Raw genomic sequence first — 22,826 nt, 5'->3', positions numbered from 1 at the left:
TGTACAGAAATACTGTGTTCCTGCATGCAAATTATGGGTGTACATTTTTGCACACAGAGTTAGGGTCACTTGTTAATTTTATATCATTCTAGTTTTTTAATCAAAACGTCATGCAGTCCCAAAGTAAAATGCCTTCAGAAGTCTACGTATATTATATCAACACTATCATCAACCAAACTTGTAATCTCATAAAAAAATATCGAGTTAGTTTGACAGGATTTATTTTCCATAAACCCAAGTTGATTAGCATTAATTACATTACCGTTCTTTAGTTCTTTATTACTTGAGTTCCGTATCAGCCACCCCAATATCTTGCCCAGGATCAATGTCAGGCGGACAGGCCTATAATTACATGGGTCATTCTCATTACCCTTTTTAAAAATTAGCACCACTTTAGCTTTCTTCCAGTCTTCTGGAACGTCACCAGTCCTCCGAGATTTACTGAAAATCAGCATTAATGTTGAGTGTGCTCCCAGCCAGCTCCATATCCATAATGAGATGAATTTATTGTGGGAGATAGCTTGAGCAGGTAAAGGAGATGTGCCCCGCCTTAGGACAGCATTGCAAGGAATGTGACAAGTTGAACCATTTTAGCCATGTGTGCAAGAGCAGTAGATGATCTCGGAAAGACTGTTGCAGACTTGCACAAGAGAGGGATTCCATGTCAGACAGTAGTGATGACATCATGACTCCCCTTGAATTCAAGAGCATATCAAGTTAAAGCTGGACAGGAAAACAACAAGGGATAGTACCAACCTCTCTGCATGCAACAATGTTAATAGGGGAAACGCCCTGTGCAATTTCAGCAGGATAGCAATCTAATAATGTACAAAGAGAGCTTAATGCAGCCCATAAGAAAATGTGACCTCATAGTAACTAACCCAAAAAAATAACAGTCCCCCCAGGGAACATGGGCCTCTGACTAATTCCACAGATCAAGATATTATGTCCATTCCACTGTGCCCCAGGTGAGATGACAACAGATTGAGAGACAGGAATAGTTTTAAGCCTGTGGAGTTTTGTCTTGAAGCTATACCCCCCACATGCTAATATGGGTTAGGCCTGGTCATTATTTGGCTGGAGGACCTCCCCGGAAAACCCAGTAGCTGCAGAAAATGGACTTGGTAATTCAGCACATGGCCTTGTTCCTTGTGAACCGGTACTGGAGCAGCCTGGTGTTGGAGGCGCTGCTATCCCTTGGCTCAGATGTCAGTCATGGTCAAAGAGAGCAAGTCATGGCAATTACAGATCCCATAGAACTGTTCTGTACACCCAGGGATGTTAATCCCAATGTCCTTGCTACCGTTCACATTCCACCTCTCTAAATTAGCAAATTGCCACTGGGACCTGCTGACTTGAACTCGCTAAGAGTTCAGGAGGCATTGTGCCTGCTGGATGCTTCTCCCCACCCTTGCATACCACAGGGAGGGTTGAGCCCTCACGGTATAAAATATATAAGGTCAAGTTGGAGCGAAGTCTGCCCTGAGGGCTGGGAACAGGTTGAACAACTCTGGTGATATTGTTCTGTTCCTTTCCTGTGTGATGGGGACTTAATGGAAACCTGCCACTCCCTTTAAGTAGACAGGTCTCAGGAAGACAGCAAAGAAAAATCCAGTGTTAGATCAGTACAGGAGCTGATCAGGCACTTAGTGCCTACAGTCCATGCAACAAGTATGACAAGATGGCTTATATTTATACTGGTCAATTACGTGGCATTAGGTAAGTTTTGGACTTAAACCTTCATTTGAAATTGAGCACAAAGCCTTAGAAACCAGAATGAGTAAAGGCCTGTCTCTTCATGCTCCTGTTATCATACATTTATGAAAACAGTCAGAGGGAAAGGCGTAAATTTTGACATAGACAGGGGCAGCCCTTCTCCAGAAGGGGATTATGTCAGCAGTGTCAGCCCAGTTCAAAACAGGTCTGGGATAATTTTTCTTGGATCTGGTTTGCATGTGTTTGTTCCTGCTGCGTTTGCTTAAGTGGTTCAGTGAAATAAAACTTAGCTTGAAGTTGACACATTTTGTTACGTTCTCTGTGTGAAACTGTTTAGTTTGGATCAATGTCAGAAGTAGAATAGCAGTCATTGTGGGAAGTGTTTTTTTATGGGTTGATGTTCGGTAGGGAGCCTTGACTTCCATCCTGTGGCTTGTTCTACTGTACATGGCTCAAACTCATAATACAGCAACAAAGGACAGCCCCCAAAAGCTTGTGGATATCCAAACAGAGCAAAGCATTTGCATCCAGTTTCAAAGAATGGATGAAAATTTCACATTAACCACTGTTGATTCATGAATGCAGATCAAATGCAACCCTAGGTTGATTAGGAGGGAGATCGAGGGTTAGATTGTTCTGTTATTTACAATATTATTTTTGGTCAAGTTCTAATTGGAGCCGGTGATGGAGGATAGTCACTTCCATGAGCGCCACTTGTCAGCTGGATGCAAACCTGCACTCTTCTCTGCTCCCAGTGCCCCCTGTTGGCTGTTGCCCTTGCAGGGTGGGACTTCATTGGTTCAACCCTCCAGCTAAGTCACCTGGTTAATAGGTGACTGGATGACCCCTTCTGGGGTAACAAAGTTCAACATATGGTTGGCCCTCAACAGGGTCTTTGGCCCCAATTCTGGGCCTGTTTAAACTCCAGCCCCTTTCTCAGGCTTTCAGTAGAGAGTCTTGTCCCCTTTTGGGACTTAGGTCACTTTTTCCGTGGCCAGTAGGGGAACTCAGCCCACCCACTATTCCAGGTCCCAACCCGGGGACCCTATGACAGCAGCCATGTACTGTTTCCCTTAATAGTTGCTGCTGCTATTCTCCCTGGGCTGTTTCCCACTCAGTCCCGTCACTTTCACCAGTTACCTTAGGGTTACAGTCCTTGGGTTCTCTCTATCTAATCCCTGGTCGATCAGGGTCTCTCCCAGGTCTCCTTGCCTGGAGAGTTTCTCTGTTTTCCAGCCCTTCCTCGCCCTTCTGGTTCCAGCCAGCAACTCATGTTTTCAAGCTCTGCAGCTGCTTTTAACTGAGCCTGCTGCACTCTGAGTGGTCACTTCCCTGCAGCCTTTCTCGGCAGGCCTGGAGGACCCACCTTCAATGCTCCTTTCCTGGGGTGGGGTGCAATAGGGCCACAAGGCCTCCAGCAAGGGCCCTCAAAGGGCCTGGTACATCCCATCACACAGGCTAAATAATGACTAGCATTCTTCAGGAAATACAATTGCTATGTTTTTCTTTTTTGATCCATTGTAGCCCCATATATAAGAAATATTAACTTAATCCATATGTACATAAATAAATAGGTAAAGCAGGGAGATATCTTACCTTTGGAGAATAAGGCTAGGATGAAGATTTTGAAGGGTTAGGAATGATTGAAGTGTAGTAAATAATTATAATTATGCTTCTTTCAGAGGGTATTTTGCAAGTGCATCCATTTGATTGCCCATTTTGCTGGTAATACAGAATGCTCCCGTGCTGGGTTATTACCAGCTGAAGGCTGTTGGGTGCCTTATATGAAATGAACTGGTGATCTCAGTCCAGGGGAGCTGCAAGGATTTATTGCAGCAGTTAGTGGTGGCAAAGTGATTTGAAGATGGAAATGCCGTATAAGTGCAAACTATAAATATAGGTTCCTCCTGGGGCAAGTGTCTTCACCACAAAACTCCCCATCACAGCTGGTGCGAGTTAGTACCCTTGTTAACAGTCTAAGTAGAGAGGCCAAGCATGGAGTTGGGAATGGGGAGTGAATTATCCTCACTCCCTCTCAAGAGTTGGGGCTGAGTCCCACTGCAGGGGAGATGTGATGGAGTTTGCCCTACTGCTCCCTGTGCTGCATTGTGAATTACTTGGCCTACGCACAGAGAGAGGATGTTAGTTTTCAAGGCTCTCAAACCAGGACCATCAACAGCACTAAATTTACCCACAACTTCTAAACCAATGAGAGAAGACCTAGTCCTAGATGCATGCAGTCCATTTGAGAGCTCCAGGATGAGAGCCCAGCTACCCTCACCAGTAGCACTGAAAGGCCCCTCTCTGTTTCTTTGGGAACAGGTCTGACAGCCAGCCAGGAGACATGCAGTTATTGGGATGTGATGAGCAACCTGAGTATTGCAGACGCTAATCCTCGCCTGATGAGCGTGCGCCCAGTGACTGACTGGAGAGAGCCCTCTATCATCAGAATTGATGTCACCTTACATGCCACCCTGGACTTGGTGAGGGACTCTACCAGTGCATGGGTGAAAATTCCTGCTTCTTCTTGCCTTAACTCAGGGACCTGCACTGATGCAGCTACACTGCTTGTTGGCCACTGATACTGCACCAGTGCTATTCCCAAGTGCGGAAGCGGCCTTAATTTCTCTATGCAACAGATCCTTCTTCCTTCTTTTCACCAGCCTGTGTGAACACTCATAACTTTTTCTCTAACACCACTCAGCCACTCCCATTAGCTGTATCTCAACTTCCTTTTAGGTCTCACTTACCTGTATCTAGCAGTCATTACCCATGCAGGAAATTTTCTGCATCTTTATTAGAGACACAACAGATATGAACTCAGTTCTTTCTCTTCCTCTAGGATGAGAAGTTACAAATCCTTACGTCTCTAGTGAGATTCCAAATGGTGAGGATCATGTTCTTAATTTACCATGTCACCTTATCACACCCATTAAATGTGAATCTTCCTCTAACAATCCATTTCTTTTTTCAGAGCTGGAAAAATCAGTTCCTCACTTGGGATCCCCAAAACTTCTGTGGAATCTCTAAGATCTCCATCCCTGTGGACTCTGTATGGAAGCCGGACCTCTTTGTCTCTGAAATGTAAATTCTCAGTATTAAGTTGAGGAGTGGGGTCCCCTTTTTTTCAGTGTCAAAATTGGGGATGAGGCTGTGAATGGCTGGTGAATTACGTGTGTGAGTAACATGCAGTAATTTATTGGGACTCTCGTCAGCTTTTGTATGAATGAAACTACACAAAAATAAACTGTAAGGCATTGCTCTTCTCAACCAGCATTACATACTGCAGCTTACTGCAGTGCATTATCTAACAGAACACAACAAATTCATCCTTTCCCCTCTTCCTTCAGTTGTTAGTTGCTATCATTTTAGGCAGCAAAATCGATTATTTGATATGAGTCAAGGAAGTGTCTAAACACCCGTCATTATTACATATGCATGGACCAAAGGCTGTGTTAACAGTCTAGAAGCCCAATGATCTATTCCTTCCCACCTCTCTGTCTCCATTGGCAAAGACCTCTGCGCTCTTCAAGGAGCCAGTGTTGATATTTCCAATGCATTTTTTCTTCTTTAGGACTGAAGATCCTCAATCCCCCACAGTTCCTTTCATGTCCCTCTCCAGTGACGGCACCATCAACCAATGGAAACCAATCAGGATAGTGAGCACTTGCAGCTTGGATATCTACAAGTTTCCATTTGACACCCAGAAGTGCAATCTGACCTTTGGTCCCTATGTGCATACAGGTACGTGCAGGGTTGGTGCAGGATGCTGGGGGCTCCATTTAGCATCAGTAATATGGGAAGGGCTGGTGAACAAAGTTGTCACCCTTGGAGACTATTTAGCAGAAATCTAACTGTCATAGAGCACTTATAGATAGCTCCCTGGAGAACTTGTAGACAATTCCTAAAAGGGGTGAGGATTTTGTTCAGTCCCCTCCGAACCAACCCAGAGGATGCTCTTCTTGAAGACACAAAAGTGCTTTGCCCAAACTGGGAATTCATCATGGGCTGACTCTATAGGTGTGGGGCTTCCATTGAGATACACACGCAGCTTGATAAAATGTTCTGCATGAGTCAGCTTTTAGTCTCGCTCAGCACCTTAATTGCCACCTTCCCATTCTTCTGCTAATGGTTTAGGGCCAGATGGTGTCCAATCCTTGCATGAACGTGTGTGGGGGAAAAGGTGCAATGGGCTCCTGTGTGAGTGCCAGGCACAACTGCTTGCCACACTGAAGAAAGCATAGGGACTTCTCCTTCCTGGCACCCTCCAGGGGTGAAGGGCCCTCAAAGATGGAGGGGAGGAGCCATTCCCCTCCCCATCAACAGGTAGACACTGGACCATCATACTGTACTGTCCTAAGTGTTCCAACGTCTCCTTCATGCTGGGGAACTCTGGGATCCCAACTGGAGCTCCCCTTGGCAGTGCTGCTCCTCCTTGTCCTGCACGGCCCTGTGACTCTGGCCCTATCTGCCCTTTAATCTCGCAATGCCATGCTGACTGTGAGAGAGCAGGATGGTGCCAATGCTGTAAGGCTATTTGAGGAGTGACTGCTGGGTGATCGAGCCCTCCACTCATTGACTGAACGTGCCATCTTGGACACCTGCCCATCACGATCCCTGTGGAATATCCCTGCAGGAATGTGCGATGAGATTTTAACTCACACACCTAGGTGATCACTGAGCACATGCCTGTAATGGTTTTTGTCATTGGAAGGAGCCCTTCCAAATGCATCAAAGCAGAAATGAATCATATTCCCTGGGAATGGATTAACCCATATCATTCTCCTTTCTAACTTAAAATAGTTCAGGACATAGTGGTGGTGCCCAAGTCCAACTCCTCTGCAGTTACACAAGCTTCCCAGGAGAATTATGCAAAAAGTGAATGGCTCCTCGGGAAAGTGGATGTTCTGAGCAATAATGTATCCACTGAGGAGAAAGAATGGAGTCAAGTCACATATCAGGTAGGACTGGAAACAACACACACTGCACATGTAGCCTATAGCTAGGGAATTTGATCCCAGATTATAATATATATTTAATAATCCAGTTAGCACAACTGTTGTCTATCCAGCACTAGTCTACTCAAAATCCATCCTACTCCTAATCTAACCTTTCCACTTGACTTTCTTCTTATAGAGGGAGGAGCTAGGGGAAATCTGTGTATCACAATCACTTTGGAACACAAAGCTGTGTAAAGGAAACTACACAGATTTCCTTATATCATGTGGTATGTCCTTTCTTGGCTCGTTGATGTTAGAAAACATCTTATTGCAATAGATTTTTTATAACTTGCTGGCTTGATGCAAGAATAGGACTGTTTGGCCTTAAAGTCCCACCACGATGATACACACCATTTTATAAATAAAGTTTTTTCAAACTTGTCACCCAAGAAATATTTTTGCCAAATACCTTGTCCAGCCTTGGTCATCCTTCATCTTGACCAGGGGGTGGGCAAACTTTTTGGCCTGAGGGCCACATCGAGGAATAGAAATTGTATGGCGGGCCATGAATGCTCACAAAATTGGGGTTCGGGTGCAGGAGGGGGTGTGGGCTTTGGGGTGGGGCTGGGGATGAGAGGTTTGGGGTGCAGGAGAGTGCTCTGTGCTGGGATCGAGGGGTTTGGAGAGCGGGAGGGGGATCAGGGCTGGGGCAGAGGGTTGGAGCATGGGGAGAGGCTCAAGGGTGCAGGCTCCGAGCAGTACTTACCTCAAGAGGCTCCCGGAAGCAGTGGCATGTCCCTTCTTCGGCTCCTACGCGTGGAGCAGCCCATGACCCTCGGAGTGGGGCCATGTCGCGCTGGAGCGGGGCCAAGCCGCGTGATGTGGCCCCCGACCTGGCTCCCCAGAGGGAGTTTGTGGGCTGGCTTAAAATGGCTCGCAGGCTGTAGTTTGCCCACCTCTGATCTTGACTGTTCCAGGCACCTAATCCCTGGCTTTCCACCTCTTGCCTCACCATCTCCAGTCTCTGCTTGACGTTTCCAGTCTCTTTCACTTCTCCAGTCACAGCAACGATCATTGGTTCCCTTTAATTGACCACCTGTCTTTCACTGCATCAAGTATGAGCCACTCACTCTTTCCTTCAAGGCCTCGTATTATTGTCTCCCTCTGGTTTAACCTACATCTCTGCTTTCAGTACGGTATAGTCTTCCTCCCTTTTTGCTTACTTCATCGCCTGTTTCTGCTCTCAGCTTTGGGCCTACTGTGTTGCTGCGCCTCACTCTGGGAATAACATTGCACCTCCTTTCTTCCCCCTTTCTCTTCTCCTTCAGACACTCCTTTATACTCACTTTGCCCAGGAATCCTTCCTAAACCGATGTCCTCACAACATCATCTCCACAGCTTCTTGTGCTGAAATGTGCCTTTGTGGTTTGTTTTTGTCTATTAGATAGTACATTCTCCAGGGCAGGAATCCTGCCTTATTTGCCTTCTAAAGCACAAGGTAAAAAAGGTACATTTCTGGGGCTATATAAATAAACAACAACAACAAAGAGAGACCCAAGCAAAGTCCCGTTCAGGTAGAATGTGTCCATCTTTCTGTTAGAATAGTGAGGTGGAACGTTTTAGTGCACTGCTCACAAGTGCTGCTCTTTAACAGATAACCATACGGAGGGTACCAATCCTCTATGTCATCAATCTCATAGTCCCTGCCGGTTTCCTGGTGCTTGTGGATGTTGCCAGCATGTTCATACCGATGGAAGGAGGCGAGCGGCTGGGGTTTAAAATAACAGTTGTTCTGGGATTCTCTGTGCTCTTGCTGATATTGAACGATTTGCTTCCCAATTCAGAAGTCACGCCAATCTTGGGTAAGAGCTGCACAGTCTGTCATTACTATTGTGGTTATTCATACTGAAATAGAACCTAAAGCTCAGGCCCCTATTAGACTATGCAACTGTACAAACACATTGTAAGAAACAGCCCCTGAACCCAGAAGTTTACAATCTCAAACCAGGCACAGAGGGAGGGCGGGGGACACAGAGGCACAGAGCGGAGACATGATTTGTCTAAGGTCACGCAGTAGCTTGGTGCCAAAGATGGGATTTGAATTCAGGTGTCTGGAGTCCCAGTCCACTGTCCTATCAACTGGCCCCCACAAAAAACGTCATGAAGTGCCCTAGGGATCTTGCAGTGCAGATCTAGTTTACCGTTCAGTACTTTTGATGGCCACTATACAAAACTCTAAGATACACAGATACATTGGGTGGGATCCAAGAAGTGAGGTTGCAACACTGAGCGTCGCAGGGCCTAACCTTCAGGTGCCTAGAAAAATCACCGGGACAGCACTACAGTCCTCACAGTTGAGGCTCCTGATGCAGTGAATAGGGAGAGAGAGGCACCGAAGAGCGCAGTTCTCAAAAGCCAACACGCTAGAGACAGAGCCACCTAAGCCAGCCAATGGGAGATGGTGACAACAGGAGTGTGTGCTAAGCCCCAGAGATCTGTACCTTCCTGCAGCCCAGTTTCAGGTGCCTAGCTCTGCTTAGCCATCCGCGCTCAGGAAGCAGCTTCCTGGAGCCAGACAGCTCAGGCGTCTAAGGAGTTGCTTGCAGGAATGAGTTAGGCACCTGCCTTGCGCCACCCAAAGTGGTCAGAGACGGAGGAGATGAGGCTGATGAACATGACAACTTTTAGCCCAGTGGTTAGTGCACTCACTTGGGATGTGGGAGACTCAGGTTCAATCCCCCCTCTTTGCCAAAAGTGGAGAGAGGATTTGAACAGGGGTCTCAACTCTCAGGAGTATGCTCTAACCACTGAACTATGGGATAGTCTGAGGTGGGACGCCTGCCATCTCTCTGCTGCAGCTGCTCCACTGTGGCTAAATTATTAAATAATGAAGGCATGATTGGAGCAGGGGTCTGGACCTGGGCTCTCCCATCTCCCAAGTGGGTGCCCTTACCCCTAGACTACAGAGTCATTCCCCCACACATTCACTCTCTCTCTGGCCCAATGACTGTTCCACTGTGCATACCTACTTAAACAGTCACTGGGCTAGAAAGACAGAGAGAGCAAGTGACTCCATAGCTCAGTGATTAGAGCACTCAAAGAGGTGAGAGACCCCACCGTTCAGATCCTTTCTCCCCCTTAAAAGGGTGGGGGATTGAACCTGGGTCTTGCACATCCCCGGTGAGTGCTCTAACCACTAGGATAAAAGTTATAAGGTGGGCTGCTCCTCTTCTCCCCCCTCCCCTTGGATTTTAAATAGGACCTGATCTGGTATGCACTCTCTGAACACCTACTGGCTCAGGCCCCACATGCATGTTAGGCAGAGGAGCCCCCGTCTTTAACTGGCTCATGGATTGCTGTGGGGATTTGCTGGGAGATAGGCATCCGGATGCCTAGAGGGAGGCAGCAGTGCACAAGCTCAGAGGCAGAACCAGAGGTGCTGAGGGAACTTTTATCCTGAAAACGTAAGTGCCAAGTGAGTTAGGCACCTACAGGCTTTGGTGGGAGTTTTGTGAATCGCAACGGAGCCAAGGCTGGGACTTTGGCACTTAAGTGCCTTTGTGGATCTGGGCCATGGTGGGTAGGTGACATTCATGATCAAGGAGATGTGCTTATTCTATTGCGATTATTTCCAGGTGTTTTCTGTGCTGTGTGCCTGGTGATCATGATAATCAGCATTGTCGATTCCATCTTTATCTCCTACATGCTGCATCTCTCAGCAGTGCGACCGGATGTGCCCCAGTGGCTGAAGATCTGGGTACTGAAGCATTTGGCTTTCATACTTCGCATTGACACAGGAGAAGTTAGTGAAAGCAATGTTGCGGGAGTCAGGAACACAAACAAAGGTATCCGCTGGAGTTAATCCAACAGGGCCAAGCTGGGCACTTAACACCCGTAGGCTCCTTTGTGCATCTCAGCCATTGACCAGGACTCCCCCCCTCCCAGGATGACTCTGGACTGCAGTTAGTTGTAGATAATGTTTTTTGAATGAGGGCAATGTGTGTTTCCTGCCGGGGTGGGGGCTACTCATTACTTTCCCTCGTTACTAGGAACAATTCTCCCAACCCCTAGATGGCGGCAGAGTCCAGCAGATTAAACAACCAACATTGGTTTTAGCAACAGTACGATATTTTCACAAAGAACATGCCCAGAGATCCAATCTGGTGAGCTCTTGCTGATTTTGTATAGAAAAGAAACAGTGAGATCCAGGTAAGAAGGGACTCGCATGAAATGAGTGAACTCACTTCAGTAGGTAGGCTCTGAAATGGGAGGCAGATTTCATTCACCAGTAACCCGCTGCATAAATGCAGGTTATTAATTGATTAGTTGATTTTGTTCATCAACAACAACTGGTGGCTGTGCAGACTAATGGTTAGAGCACAGGCCTGGGCTTGGGGCATCCATTCCTAACTCTGCCACTGTCCTGCTGAGGGCAAGTCACTGAACCACTTTCTTCTTCGGAAGAGAATCAACATTTCCCAAACCATCTCTAAAATATTGGAAATAACTGTCCCCCATCAACATCTTAACATACAATTATTTTTCTGGTTGTGATTGTAGCTACTTCTGTGGTGGAAAAAGAAGCAGACATACAAACCAGGAGGTGCTTACAAAAAGAACATGACAGTGCGGAAATTAAACTGCTGAAGAAGGTGCTCCTGGAGCTCTTAATGATCCGTCGTCACATGATCATGAGTAAGAGAGAAGAGGAGGCCAAATCAGAGTGGAATATGGTGGCCTTTGTCCTTGACAGATTCATCCTGATTTGCTACCTCCTAACAGTATTCATTATTTTGATAACAGTTGTGGTAGTTTGGGCTTTCTAAGCTGTTTAACAAGCCATACTTGTAATTTGGGAAAGGCGCTCCTTTTTCTGTGATGTGTCTGTAAACCCAAAGTAGATACGTAAATCTGAGATGAACTTGTAAACAGAAGGGTGATAGCTCATTAGCTCTGATTACTGCCCGGAGCTACCTGTGGGTCTCACAGGTTTCCATTCCGGTTTCTAGAGGGTCTTACTATAACAGGCCACAACAACCTCCTCTTGTCTGCTGTGCACCTGGGAAAACACAGCTCCTGTTCCAGTCTATCTTCAGTTACTACCCAACACAAATAAGTAACTTGGCAGAGGATATCCCAACACTGGCACAGTGATCAAAGCCAACTTCAGCTCTTGGAATGCCTAGCTCAGCCTGGCCCTCCATATGAATGGTGACCTCTTCTCTGTTAGTCTATGCAATGGGGCAGCTATCCCAGCAAAGCTCCAGGAAACCTCTGGTAGTAAGGGACAACACCAGGAACCCTTGAAGCTGGCGGATATGCTGGAGTTCTGGCCACTCCAGGCACTTTTTTCTGGGTCAGTGGAGGTCCATTCCTCACTAACAACGTGTCCCAGAAAGCGTTTCCCTTTAGCACAGCTTGCACATTGCAGGGTGGAGCTTTAGGTTTGCTCCTGGAAACCGCTCTAATACATTACTTGCCCATTCCAGTGCTGTACAAGAGTTCCTGTTCAGATCAGCATGTCATCCAAGTATACGGACACCTGAATAGTGGGTTGCCCAGGGCCTGCTCCATTAACGGCTCAAATGTAGCTGGTGCATTATGTCATCCAAACAGCATGACACAACTCCCACAAGCCCTGTCCCTTGGTAAAGGTGATCTTCACATGGGGTGACTTTCCCCCCCTCACCTTGCCATCATCCACTCTGTTGGTCCAGTGAAGAGAACCATTTGGATTCTGCTCATGTCTCCAGCATATCGTCAATGTGGGTCATTGGATCTGAGTCCTTGTGGGTCACCTCATTCAAATGTGGGTAATCGACACAGATCTGTGTTGTGCTGTCTTTCTTGCCCACCAGTGCCATGGGGGATAGATAGTCAAGGACTTCTGGATGGTTCAGTAATTCCTGCAGTCGCCATCTCATGAATCTTCCATTCCGTTTCCTCTCAGTGGACCATAGGCAAGTGATGTGGGCCTTCCTTAATAGGTCAGGTATTAGCTGTGTTGATCTCATGCTTAACTAGGCTGGTTTGACCCAAATCATCTGCCCCCTTGGGGAATACCCCCTATAATTTCACACCAACTACCATAAAATCACCCTCTGACTTTGTGTCAGTCGGGCTCCTGCACACTGATGCATCTCCTCTAACACACCTGTCAGAACCCCCAGGGCCTCTGTTCCTGGATGGCACCTATCCTCCTTCCTAACTGTATTAAACTCACATGAAATAGCTGACCCTCAGTTCCAACAGTCAGATACCCAACTAGACCTGCAAAGAGACTGTTAAAGTTTCAGACAGTCCAAACCCAGACTCCGAACTGCAGCTACCCACCTTTCCTGGGCCACCTTCATCTCTCCAATTCTAGTTTTCTGCAAGGCCTGACCAAGTACTGGGGCCACCTCCCCCATTTCATTCTTTCACTGCCAACTGGATGGGCCCAATCTCTTTCTTCAGGAAGTATCCCCATTTGTCCAAAACTGCAGGCTAAACGGTACTCACAGATGACCCTGTATCAATTAACCCCTTACAGTAAACACCAGTATACCCTGCTTCTATTGGCCTGCATAGGGGGTCATTTCATCACCATCCCATCCTCACATCAATGGAGCAACACAGGATCCCAAATAAATGAGGTGAGATCATATTATCAAAAATCCAATAAACATTTTAATGCAGGCAGTGCCCCCTCGAGACACTTGGAAGCTCCACCCCAAAAGAATGCTTTGTTACCCTTTGCATTCCCCAGCCGCTCTCAAACCACACCCATCTATTTGCCCAAACAGTGGGGGAGGTGAAGCCCTGTATAATACCTTTTGAGTTTTATGTTTCATTGACATCTCTGCTCCAATTTCCATAAAACCAATGACAGCTTTAAAAAGAGAGGACGTGTGATTCCATGAACAGAGAGAGGAGGGGCCTGGAGCTAGGTCCCACGGGTTCTATTCCCTATGGTCTTTGTCTGAATTGTTGTATGTTGTTGGGCAAAGCACCTAGGATAAAATTTTCAAGTGTGGCTAAGTGACTTTAGAGCTTAAGGGTTTCAGACCATTCAAAATGTATCTGTCTTTGCCTCCAAATCCCTATCTGTAGTAAAGGCATTAATGATACTTATCTAATTAAAGGTTTTTAACATGGATTATGATCATTGGAAGCCATGTAAATTGTAAATGCAAAGTAGTGTTGTGGCTGTGAAGGGGAACACTCACTGCTAGTGCCACCCACGGGTCAGGTTGGGGGTGGCAGGTTGTCTTCCTCTGGAGCGTTCCCCTTTCTTATTACAATTCCACCTTACCATGGTCTGTCCTTTCAGTGACTCAGCCCTCCGGCCAGATCACACTTTCAAGTTCACCCTTTCGAGGTACATATAAAGAGTCTGATTATAGGGAATGCTTCAGAATTCAGTTAGGGTTCAGGGATTCCTTCTTGGACTGGGGTCTTGTGGTCCATAACCCTTGTACCTTCAGGGTCTTCTCCCAGTTAGGTTCCCCACCGAGGGATAGACTTATATCATTGTCCGTCTTTGGGTCTGGAAGGAGAGCCTGGGCCCATCCTCTCCATCAAGCTCCAATCCAGGGCCCAATGATAGGGAGCTAAATCCTGCACCTTGGGGTCCTATACTGCTACCTCGCTGATCACTTCTACATCTCACGTCCATTTTTTGTAGGCTAGGTCAGATCACTATAGCCTGGCCACAGGCAGCACAAGTCCCTTGTGGTGCTCCTTCTCAGTAGCTCATAGTGCAAGTCAGTTTACCTCCACTGTCTGCTACCCTCCAGAGCTGGACTGTTCTTCTTTTGAGCTCCTCCAAGACATGCATGCTTTGCAGATGTGCAGGGTTGGGCTGCTTGGGCCCAGAGCAGCTACTGAACCCCTTTCTTACTGGTGTGGGGTTTGTTTACCCAGTCACAGTGGCATTTTCACAAAAGAAATTTGGGATTAAATAGTTTCCCACTCTATTTCGCTATAAAATTCATTCTTGGTCAGAGACACCAAACAATATAGGCCTCAAATAAAGCAAAACTTTTAAGTCCATTTGTATTCAGTAAAGCACTGAAAGAATTATTTAACTTAAAGACCGAAGTCTACGTGACTTAAACACATGTTTAAAGTGTATTTAAGACCCATTGATTTAAGTATGTGCTTAGGTGCTTTGCTTCTCTCTCTCTCACCAAGAGAAATTGGTCTAATTAAAGATATTACCTCAGCCACTTTGTCTTGCTAAACAGGAATGGACTTAAGCATGTGATTGAAATTAAATATGAGCATAAGTGTTTTGCTAATTCAGGGCAATACTTGTTACTGTCGCTCACGCTGTAGCACAAGGATAAGGCATTCCTTCAGAATATGAAATTGGTCAAGATGTAACCCTGAAACTAAATGTGAAATACTAGCCAACCTGGACTTTTAAGCCATAGACACTGTACACTGATCATGCTCAGTTCATTTCTTGTTCCTTAAGCTGTCGGTTATTTATGGTTTCAGAGTAGCAGCCGTGTTAGTCTGTATCCGCAAAAAGAAGAACAGGAGTACTTGTGGCACCTTAGAGACTAACAAATTTATTAGAGCATAAGCTTTCGTGGACTACAGCCCACTTCTTCGGATGCATATAGAATGGAACATATATTGAGGAGATATATATACACACATACAGAGAGCATAAACAGGTGGGAGTTGTCTTACCAACTCTGAGAGGCCAATTAATTAAGAGAAAAAAAACTTTTGAAGTGATAATCAAGCTAGCCCAGTACAGACAGTTTGATAAGAAGTGTGAGCATACTTACAAGGGGAGATAGATTCAATGTTTGTAATGGCTCCTGTTTATGCTCTCTGTATGTGTGTATATATATCTCCTCAATATATGTTCCATTCTATATGCATCCGAAGAAGTGGGCTGTAGTCCACGAAAGCTTATGCTCTAATAAATTTGTTAGTCTCTAAGGTGCCACAAGTACTCCTGTTCTTCTTTTTGCGGTTATTTATGATCACTTCCACGCTTCCCTTAGTTTTCTGCAGTTTATGCACCTCCCATCAAAGTAAGCAGCAATTGTCTGAACTCTGAGGGACTTCTGGCCAAAGTAACAGAACCAATACCAAGTCATTGAGAAACATATCGAGGACTCACTATGTACTATAATTGTCAGAGTAAAGATCTATATTGTAACATGACTTTGGGGTGAAGAGAGGCTGTGGAAAGGAGAGCTGCATATGATCAGCATATAATCTGGCCCCCAAATGAAATGAATACTTTGATTTGATTGTTAGTAAGAATGGTAATATGGAACAAGGGCATGAAGGCAGGATGGCTGATGGAAATGAATGTATAATAATGGAAATTATCACGTGAGGTGGAAGTAAACTCCAAGAGCTTAATATGCTCAAATCGAGGGGAATGGATAATTTCCATCTCAGAATACTGAAGGAACTGGCACATGAGATTGCTAGTCCAGTAGCAAGGACTTTTAATATATCGATGTATTTGGGTGTAGTACCATATGACCAAAGAATGGCCAACATCATACCTATATTTAAGAAAAGGGGAAAAAAGGGGATCTTGGCAATTACAGACCTGTTAGTCTAACTTCAGTAGTATGCAAGACTTTGGAACACATTATGAAGAAAAGAATAATTAAATTCATGGAGGTAAACGGAAAAGGGGATGTAATGCAACATGGGTTTATCAAAGGTAGATTGTGCCAGACTAACCTGATTTCCTTCTTTGAGAAAATAACTGATTTCTTTAGATAAGAGAAATGTGGTAGACCTGATATACTTGGATTTCAGTAAAGCATTTGACACAGTACCACATGGGAAATTATTAGTTAAATTAGATAAGATAGGGCTTAGTACAAGAATTGTAAGGTGAATGAGGAACTACAAAAGGAGAGACGGCAACAGGTTTTGCTGAAAGGTGAATATCAGACTGGAGGGAGATTACTAGAGGAGTTCCTAAAGAATTGGTCCTGGGACCAATCTTGTTCAATAGTTTTATTAATATCATTGGCACAAAAAGTAAGAGCGCGCTAATGAAATTTACTGATGATACAAAGTTGGGAGGCATCATCAATACAGAGGAGGATCTGAATATTGTACAGGAAGATCTGGATGATCTTGAAGATGGGAGCAAAAGAAATGGAATGAAATTCAATAGTACAAAGTGTAAGGGTTTTTAGCGTCTAATAATAAGAATTTCTACTACAAGCTGGGGGCTCATCAGTTGTAAGTGACAGAGGAGGAGAAAGAACTAGGTATGTTGGTCGATCGCAGGATGATAAAGAGGCATGAACCACCAATGTGATGTGGCTGCAAAAAAGGCAATCCTAGGATGCATCAGGCAAGACATTTCCACTAGAGAGAGAGGAAGTATTAATCCCATTGTACAAGACCTCATCTGGAATACTGTGTACAGTTCTGAGCACCTGTGTTCAAGAAACATGAATTCAAACTGGACTAGGTGCAGAGAAGAGTTACTAGGATGATCAGGAGAATAGAGTGCGTATCTTATGACAGGAGACTAGAAGAGCTTGGCTTGTTTAGTCTAGCAAAAAGAAGACTGAGAGAGGATATGATTACTTTCTATAAAGAAATTGGGGGAGAGGAGGGAGGGAGTAAACACCAGGGAGGATGAAGAACGTTGGTCTAATTTTCAATGTTGGATTTAGGATGTGAGTGTTGGGTGGTGTTGGTGGCCTGTGATACATGAGAGGTCAGATTGGATGATTTGGTGGTCCCTTCTGACCTTAAACTCTATGACTAAGCAAAGCAAAAGCCCCAAATAGTGTGCCATCTATTGGTCAAGCCTCACAGGCAGTAGGCCTTTTTTCAAGTGGGATATTCCTTTACTAATAAGTATTATTTCCCATCTTCCCGCCACACCATCACAGTAAAAGGTGTTGACTGTGAATATCAAATAGAAGAGAAAATGGGAAGATGAGAAAAATTTAGTCTAAAAAAATCCTACTGGCATAGAGATGGTTAAAAACTACAAAAGTTATTCATGTGAATTTCAGCAAAATTCATCATGTTTTATAACAGTCCATTTTTTTGAATTTTGCATAAAATTGTTTAATTAGAAATTAGAATTTTTAGAAAAATATTGCTGCACAAAAAAATCCCACCATGTGACTAAACTGACTAATCAAAATTATCAGTGCAAAAAACAAAACAAAACATTCCCCTCCAAAAAACAAAAATCTACTAATGATAAATGAACCAAAAAAACAACCCCCCCTCTAAAAACGATTCCCTAAAAGATTTTGTCAAGATTTTTTGAAAAGTGAAGTATTTTGAAGCAACTGGAATGTTTCCACAAAAAAAAGTGTTTGTTTAAATGTGGCTGTTTTTTGTTCTTCCAGTAACTAAACAGATTTAGACACTGATTTTCACTGTAATGGACCTATTCACAGTGCATAAAGTTAAGCACATGTATAAGGCTTCGAAAGATTAGTTTGAAAAATTCATCCAGATTTACTAGCTTTGTGTTAATATTCTTTTCTCATTTATTTATTATTTAAAGATTTGTGGAGCCAATTGTCTGTTTGGAAAATAACAATTAGACTTCAGTGCAATTGGTCCTATCCCACACGCCAGCCCCTTGAAATAGGAACTCATTACCACTTATAAATGAAGAGGGAAGGGGGAATGGAGAGATGCCAAAGCAGGACTAAATGAGAAAAAGGAAATGTATTTAATTAGTGTTCTCTGTAAAACTTTACAAATGTACAGCATAGTGCAAAAATGCAGTCTCAATGCATCAACTTCAAATAAAGTTAACAAAGTGTAAAAAGCCAGGAAATACAGTCACACTTCCTTGCAGGGGAGATTTCAGAAAAATGTTCCTAGGGGTTCCTTTCTACCATGAATTTCCAATCTAATGCCTAGAATAGAACAAGAGGTCTAAAGAAAAAGAGGGACTCTTCCCAGAGTAGCAGCTGGCAGTGGTCGCAGTATAATGTTTGGCAGTATGAAGGCTAGAATCTAACTGTTTATATAAGAGCTTGTTTGGAATTGCTCATTGTTTTGGATTGTGTTTAGTCTATTCCTATTTGCAAGTAGCTATCCTAATATGGTTCATTTTCCTACCACGAATGGATTCTGATTCAGAAAGGTACTTAAGCACGTGCCTAACTTTAAGCATGTGATATCCCATCAACTTCATTGGGATTACTCAGGTGGTTTAAATCAAGCATGTGCTTAATTACTTCACTGAATAAGGGCTTTAGACTGCCACACACACAAAGACCAATTTCAATGGAAGTTGTGTGTAAAGATCCAGGCGATTAAATAGTCCTTGAATAAGGAACCGTCAGTTTGTCAGGTGGAACAAGCTTCCAGCCAATTTTAAGTTTTCTAATAAAAGAAAATAAGTAAACGGAATAAAAATCAACTCAATAAATTTCAGCTCAGTTCATTGCTGAAAATGAGACACAGATAATCAAAGAACCATCTTTACTTCTCAGTATAAATGAATCATACCTGGTCCAACTGGGTATATTTTCTAAATACCAAACCAGTGGGGACTGCCATGGGCTTCCCTGAGTCACAAGCACAGAAATACCAGATGGAATTTATGGAAATGCTGCTACATCATCATTTTTTAAAGGACTGTACCTTGTGGGGTAGTGGATAGAGGTACTCAGTGAAACTCACAATGGTAGCACCCACACTATTAAGTTAGATGGCCAAAATTTTGTTAACCAGCACAATGTTTCTCAACTCTTGAGCTCTTTATTTATTGATAAATCGATGGAGGAAATGGCTCTGAGGGGAAGTCCATTTAAAATTTGGGATTTTTTCCCATTAAGGAGAATTTGACAGCAGTTATACTTTATCTCAATAAATATTTTGGGATGGATTCCACCTGACCATTCAAATTGCTCAGACACATGGTTCGGTACCATGAATCGTCATGGCAGTAAGAGTAGGCAGGGTTCTTCTTTCATTTGACATTGGCATGGCTTATGCCTTTCCTTTCTGTTTCAGCTTGAAGGCCTAAATTAGGTCTGAATTACTAGGTATTTGGGTCAGTAATTCCTCTAGGGAAATGCAACTTATTTAGAAAATTCTGAAATATCTGATACACAGTAAATTTCCGATTCTCCATACTAAATCCCTTGTGTAACACTAGAACTACAGTATAAAAAACAAAGCTCTGCTTTGTTGAGAAACTTAGTCTTCAGAAACCACACGAAAGAGAAGGTTGATTCGAGGTTTGGAGGCTGGTTTAGGTTGGACAAAGAATAGAAGAAAAGCTAGTGGGCAGAGTACACTGTACCTCTCAGCCCTCCTCCCCCCCAACAGGTATTTGCACTGAAAGTCTCACTCAATCAGGATCCCATTAAAGAAATCTGGGTCCTCTCATTTGCGTATATGAATAAAGCAACAGGCTAGCAAAATCTTATTCAGGGGACTCAGAATAATCTCCAGGTCAATGCGAACACACAGCAGATTAGACTGGATAAGCATGCAAGGTATTGAAACGCCACTGAAAACCAAAATTATATCCAGCCCTTTGTCCTATTTTATCTACTATTCTATATAGGTTATTATACTGCCCTCATCACAGTAGTATCTGAGCGCCTTCCAGAATTGCATTAAGGGATGTGACTAACATCTGTCACATCTGGTTCATTCTGTCTCATCCTCTTCCCAGGGGGAGAATTCTGTGTGCAGTGGAGTGTTGTGGTTTGGTAGGTTTTTAAAAAAAAATTTAAATGTCCATGCTGCTCAGTGCTGATGTTGGAGAAGGCAGGTCAAAGAAGTGCATCTTGCACTTGGAACGGAAGATGGTTTATGATGGTCCTTAGTTTCTATGGGAGTTTCTCTCACAATCCAGGATGGGCCTTCAGAAAAAGTACTATCTCCTGCACAGACTGACATCAACTGAGGGATGTGCAAATTCAGGATATCCTGCTTAAACTGTGAGGATAAGGGAGAGATACGAGTATATCTCATCAAATCAAAAGAAGGAAATGGGTAAAAAAGAAAACACTTTTAGGGGGTGGACCAGTTGCAGGACTGATTTCCTGTAACTAGGCATTCACAAGGCCCCATGCATATACACACTGCTCTTTGCTGCTCCATTGGAATCCATGCATCTGTCTTTATATTACATTAGCCAGTGCGGATTTATTTTTCAATGTCCATGACATAGTTTTATCATTTACTCTACTGTTAAAATCTTAGACGCTTTTCTTACAGAGTATAAAAAGTTAAGAAAATTAACTGCTTTTGTGAGTAAAGGAAATAACAAACCCTTGCTCCCCACGGGAGTGAGCAATGATTGCAGTTTGTTGCTTGGAAGAAGACTGCCCATTGTAAAATTTGTCTTGGGTAAACACTGGAAAACATTGGGCAGTGCAAACAGTTATGGTGGCTGAGTTTTCCATCAATTCAAAAAAAAAAAAAAAAGCAACCACTCTTTTGTGTGTTTCTAAGTCACTGTTGTTTCTTTACATTCAAAACTGTAGATGTTTTGTAAGGGAGTAAAAGGCACAATTGTCTTGTAAAGCTAAATAGATCACTAGTTACTTTCAGTTGGAGAGTTCAGGTTTAATGGGATATCTCCTTGGAGACCCACAGAGGACAGATAGGAAGCCATATTTTCAGATGGAATATAAAGAGCTGAACTTTCAGGTAGGTTTACAATGTTGCTCCCGAAGCCTGCTTCACACTCAATGGGAAACTGCTGGGTGCATTCAAGAATGACATCTTTCCCTAGGAATGCAGATAGAAAATGGAAAACATTGTTACCGACAGGCAAACTACTGGTCTTTATTAGCTAAGCGCTGGATCCTAGGAAGTGTTGAATTCCAATAGGAATTGAGGGAGTTCAGGACTTTGCCGGAAGTGCTTGGAAACTTTCAGGACTGGCACTGGGACAGTCCAAAAACCCATTAAAGTCAGTGGGAGTCTTTCCATTGGCTTCAGCTGACTTTGGATCGTACTTCAATAGTTGAGATGTGTGGGAATAAGGAAATGGAAAAAGAGGCAAACGGCCTGAGGCCTTTGAGGACTGGGTAAGAACTGCTCCTTTCCCCCACTTTTACATGTGCTTTTAGCTTTTTTCCACCTCCACCGCTGGAGGCACCCACCAGTTCCAATTTCTCCCTTATTTCACCCCTACTATCCTCACACTGCTACCTGTACAATAAGGACCTTGCAAAGAAGAGATTAGAATCACCAGGCCTTACCAGTACAGACATGCATGTTTCATGCAATATCACCTACAGTGCCAAGGAATTCTGTCTTCAATACATCTGTTTTTTAATGAATTTGTTGCTCATGGAAGCTCCTCGGCTGAGACTAAAGTCATTGGTCTATATCCAACCGCTTTGATACATGGTGGGGGACACTACCAGAAAACCGGAAGGCTCTGTTTAGAGCAGGGGAACAGATGGATTTAATACGTCCTAGCTAACATATTTCAATTAACATATTTCACGCACCACTGGGCACCTAGCATGGGATCATGGCTGACCAGCTAATACATTTTTAAAACCCTGTCTACACTAGGTCCTATGTGGTGTTTTAAACACATTTTAAAAACCTCTTTCTACTCTAGACAGAGCGTAAGGCCTTGTTTACACGGGGAAGATTTTTCAATAGAACATAAGGTGTGAATTTAAACCAGTATAGTTATACTGGTATAGCCGCTCTATGTGGACACCGATTCTGTTCGAAGAGTGCCTTTACCTTGGTTTAACTTATGATATTAGGGAAGGAATTTAAACTAAATTGAAAAAAAAAACGCCACTCTAATTCCAGAATATGAGTGTCCACATGAGGGGGTTATACTGGTATAATTATATCAATATACTTGCCCAGGCAGACAAGTCCTATGATAGAAAGAAATGGTACAGCACAGACAGCAGTAATGCAAGCATTGTGACACTGCTGAACCAATGTGACTCTATCATAGTCTGGAAAGACCAGCTCCAGGGGTAAAACAGAACTTAATTTCCATACCCATTCAGACGTTGGCCTCTCTGCTGAGACGGCTAACAAGGGTTTAAATGAGTGGTATTTATTTTAAAAATAGGGACATATCTCTAGTAGATCAAGAGGACAAGGGAGATTGAGACTATCAACATTTCACCTAGGTCACCACATAGCAATTAGATGGCAATGAACAATCAAAGGGAGACTGGCTACATTCTGACAGACACCATA

General features: G+C 43.8%; 2 protein-coding genes across 3 annotated transcripts in view; one reads left to right on the top strand and one right to left on the bottom strand.

The window, feature by feature from the left end:
• The first annotated feature begins 1,568 nt into the window (after window positions 1–1,568).
• On the top strand, window positions 1,569–14,773 carry LOC122173933 (5-hydroxytryptamine receptor 3A-like). Of its 2 annotated transcripts, none has more exons than XM_065566978.1 (9): window positions 1,569–1,719; window positions 4,039–4,199; window positions 4,559–4,603; window positions 4,691–4,800; window positions 5,291–5,460; window positions 6,520–6,677; window positions 8,311–8,518; window positions 10,376–10,501; window positions 11,217–14,773. In XM_065566978.1, the coding sequence occupies exons 1-9, from the start codon at window positions 1,674–1,676 to the stop codon at window positions 11,480–11,482; spliced, it is 1,290 nt and encodes a 429-aa protein (XP_065423050.1). In that variant the 5' UTR covers window positions 1,569–1,673; the 3' UTR covers window positions 11,483–14,773. The 2 variants fall into 2 exon arrangements, with proteins under 2 accessions (XP_065423050.1, XP_042708275.2); XM_042852341.2 differs by having other exon boundaries at window positions 10,292–10,501; window positions 11,217–14,772.
• A 3,548-nt stretch (window positions 14,774–18,321) lies between these two features.
• The window catches only part of HSF4 (heat shock transcription factor 4), a 34,956-nt gene continuing 30,451 nt past the window's right edge, over window positions 18,322–22,826 (bottom strand). The window contains exon 13 of the mRNA XM_024104070.3: window positions 18,322–21,371. Within this exon, the coding sequence (XP_023959838.2) occupies window positions 21,178–21,371 (194 nt within the window). The 3' untranslated portion in view covers window positions 18,322–21,177. The remainder of the gene's footprint in view (window positions 21,372–22,826) is intronic.

This window comes from Chrysemys picta, chromosome 14 (genome assembly GCF_011386835.1).
Source record: "Chrysemys picta bellii isolate R12L10 chromosome 14, ASM1138683v2, whole genome shotgun sequence".
NCBI lineage: Eukaryota > Metazoa > Chordata > Testudines > Emydidae > Chrysemys > Chrysemys picta.
Note: the sequence above shows the minus strand (reverse complement) of the source record. Positions and strands in the feature narration are given on the sequence as shown.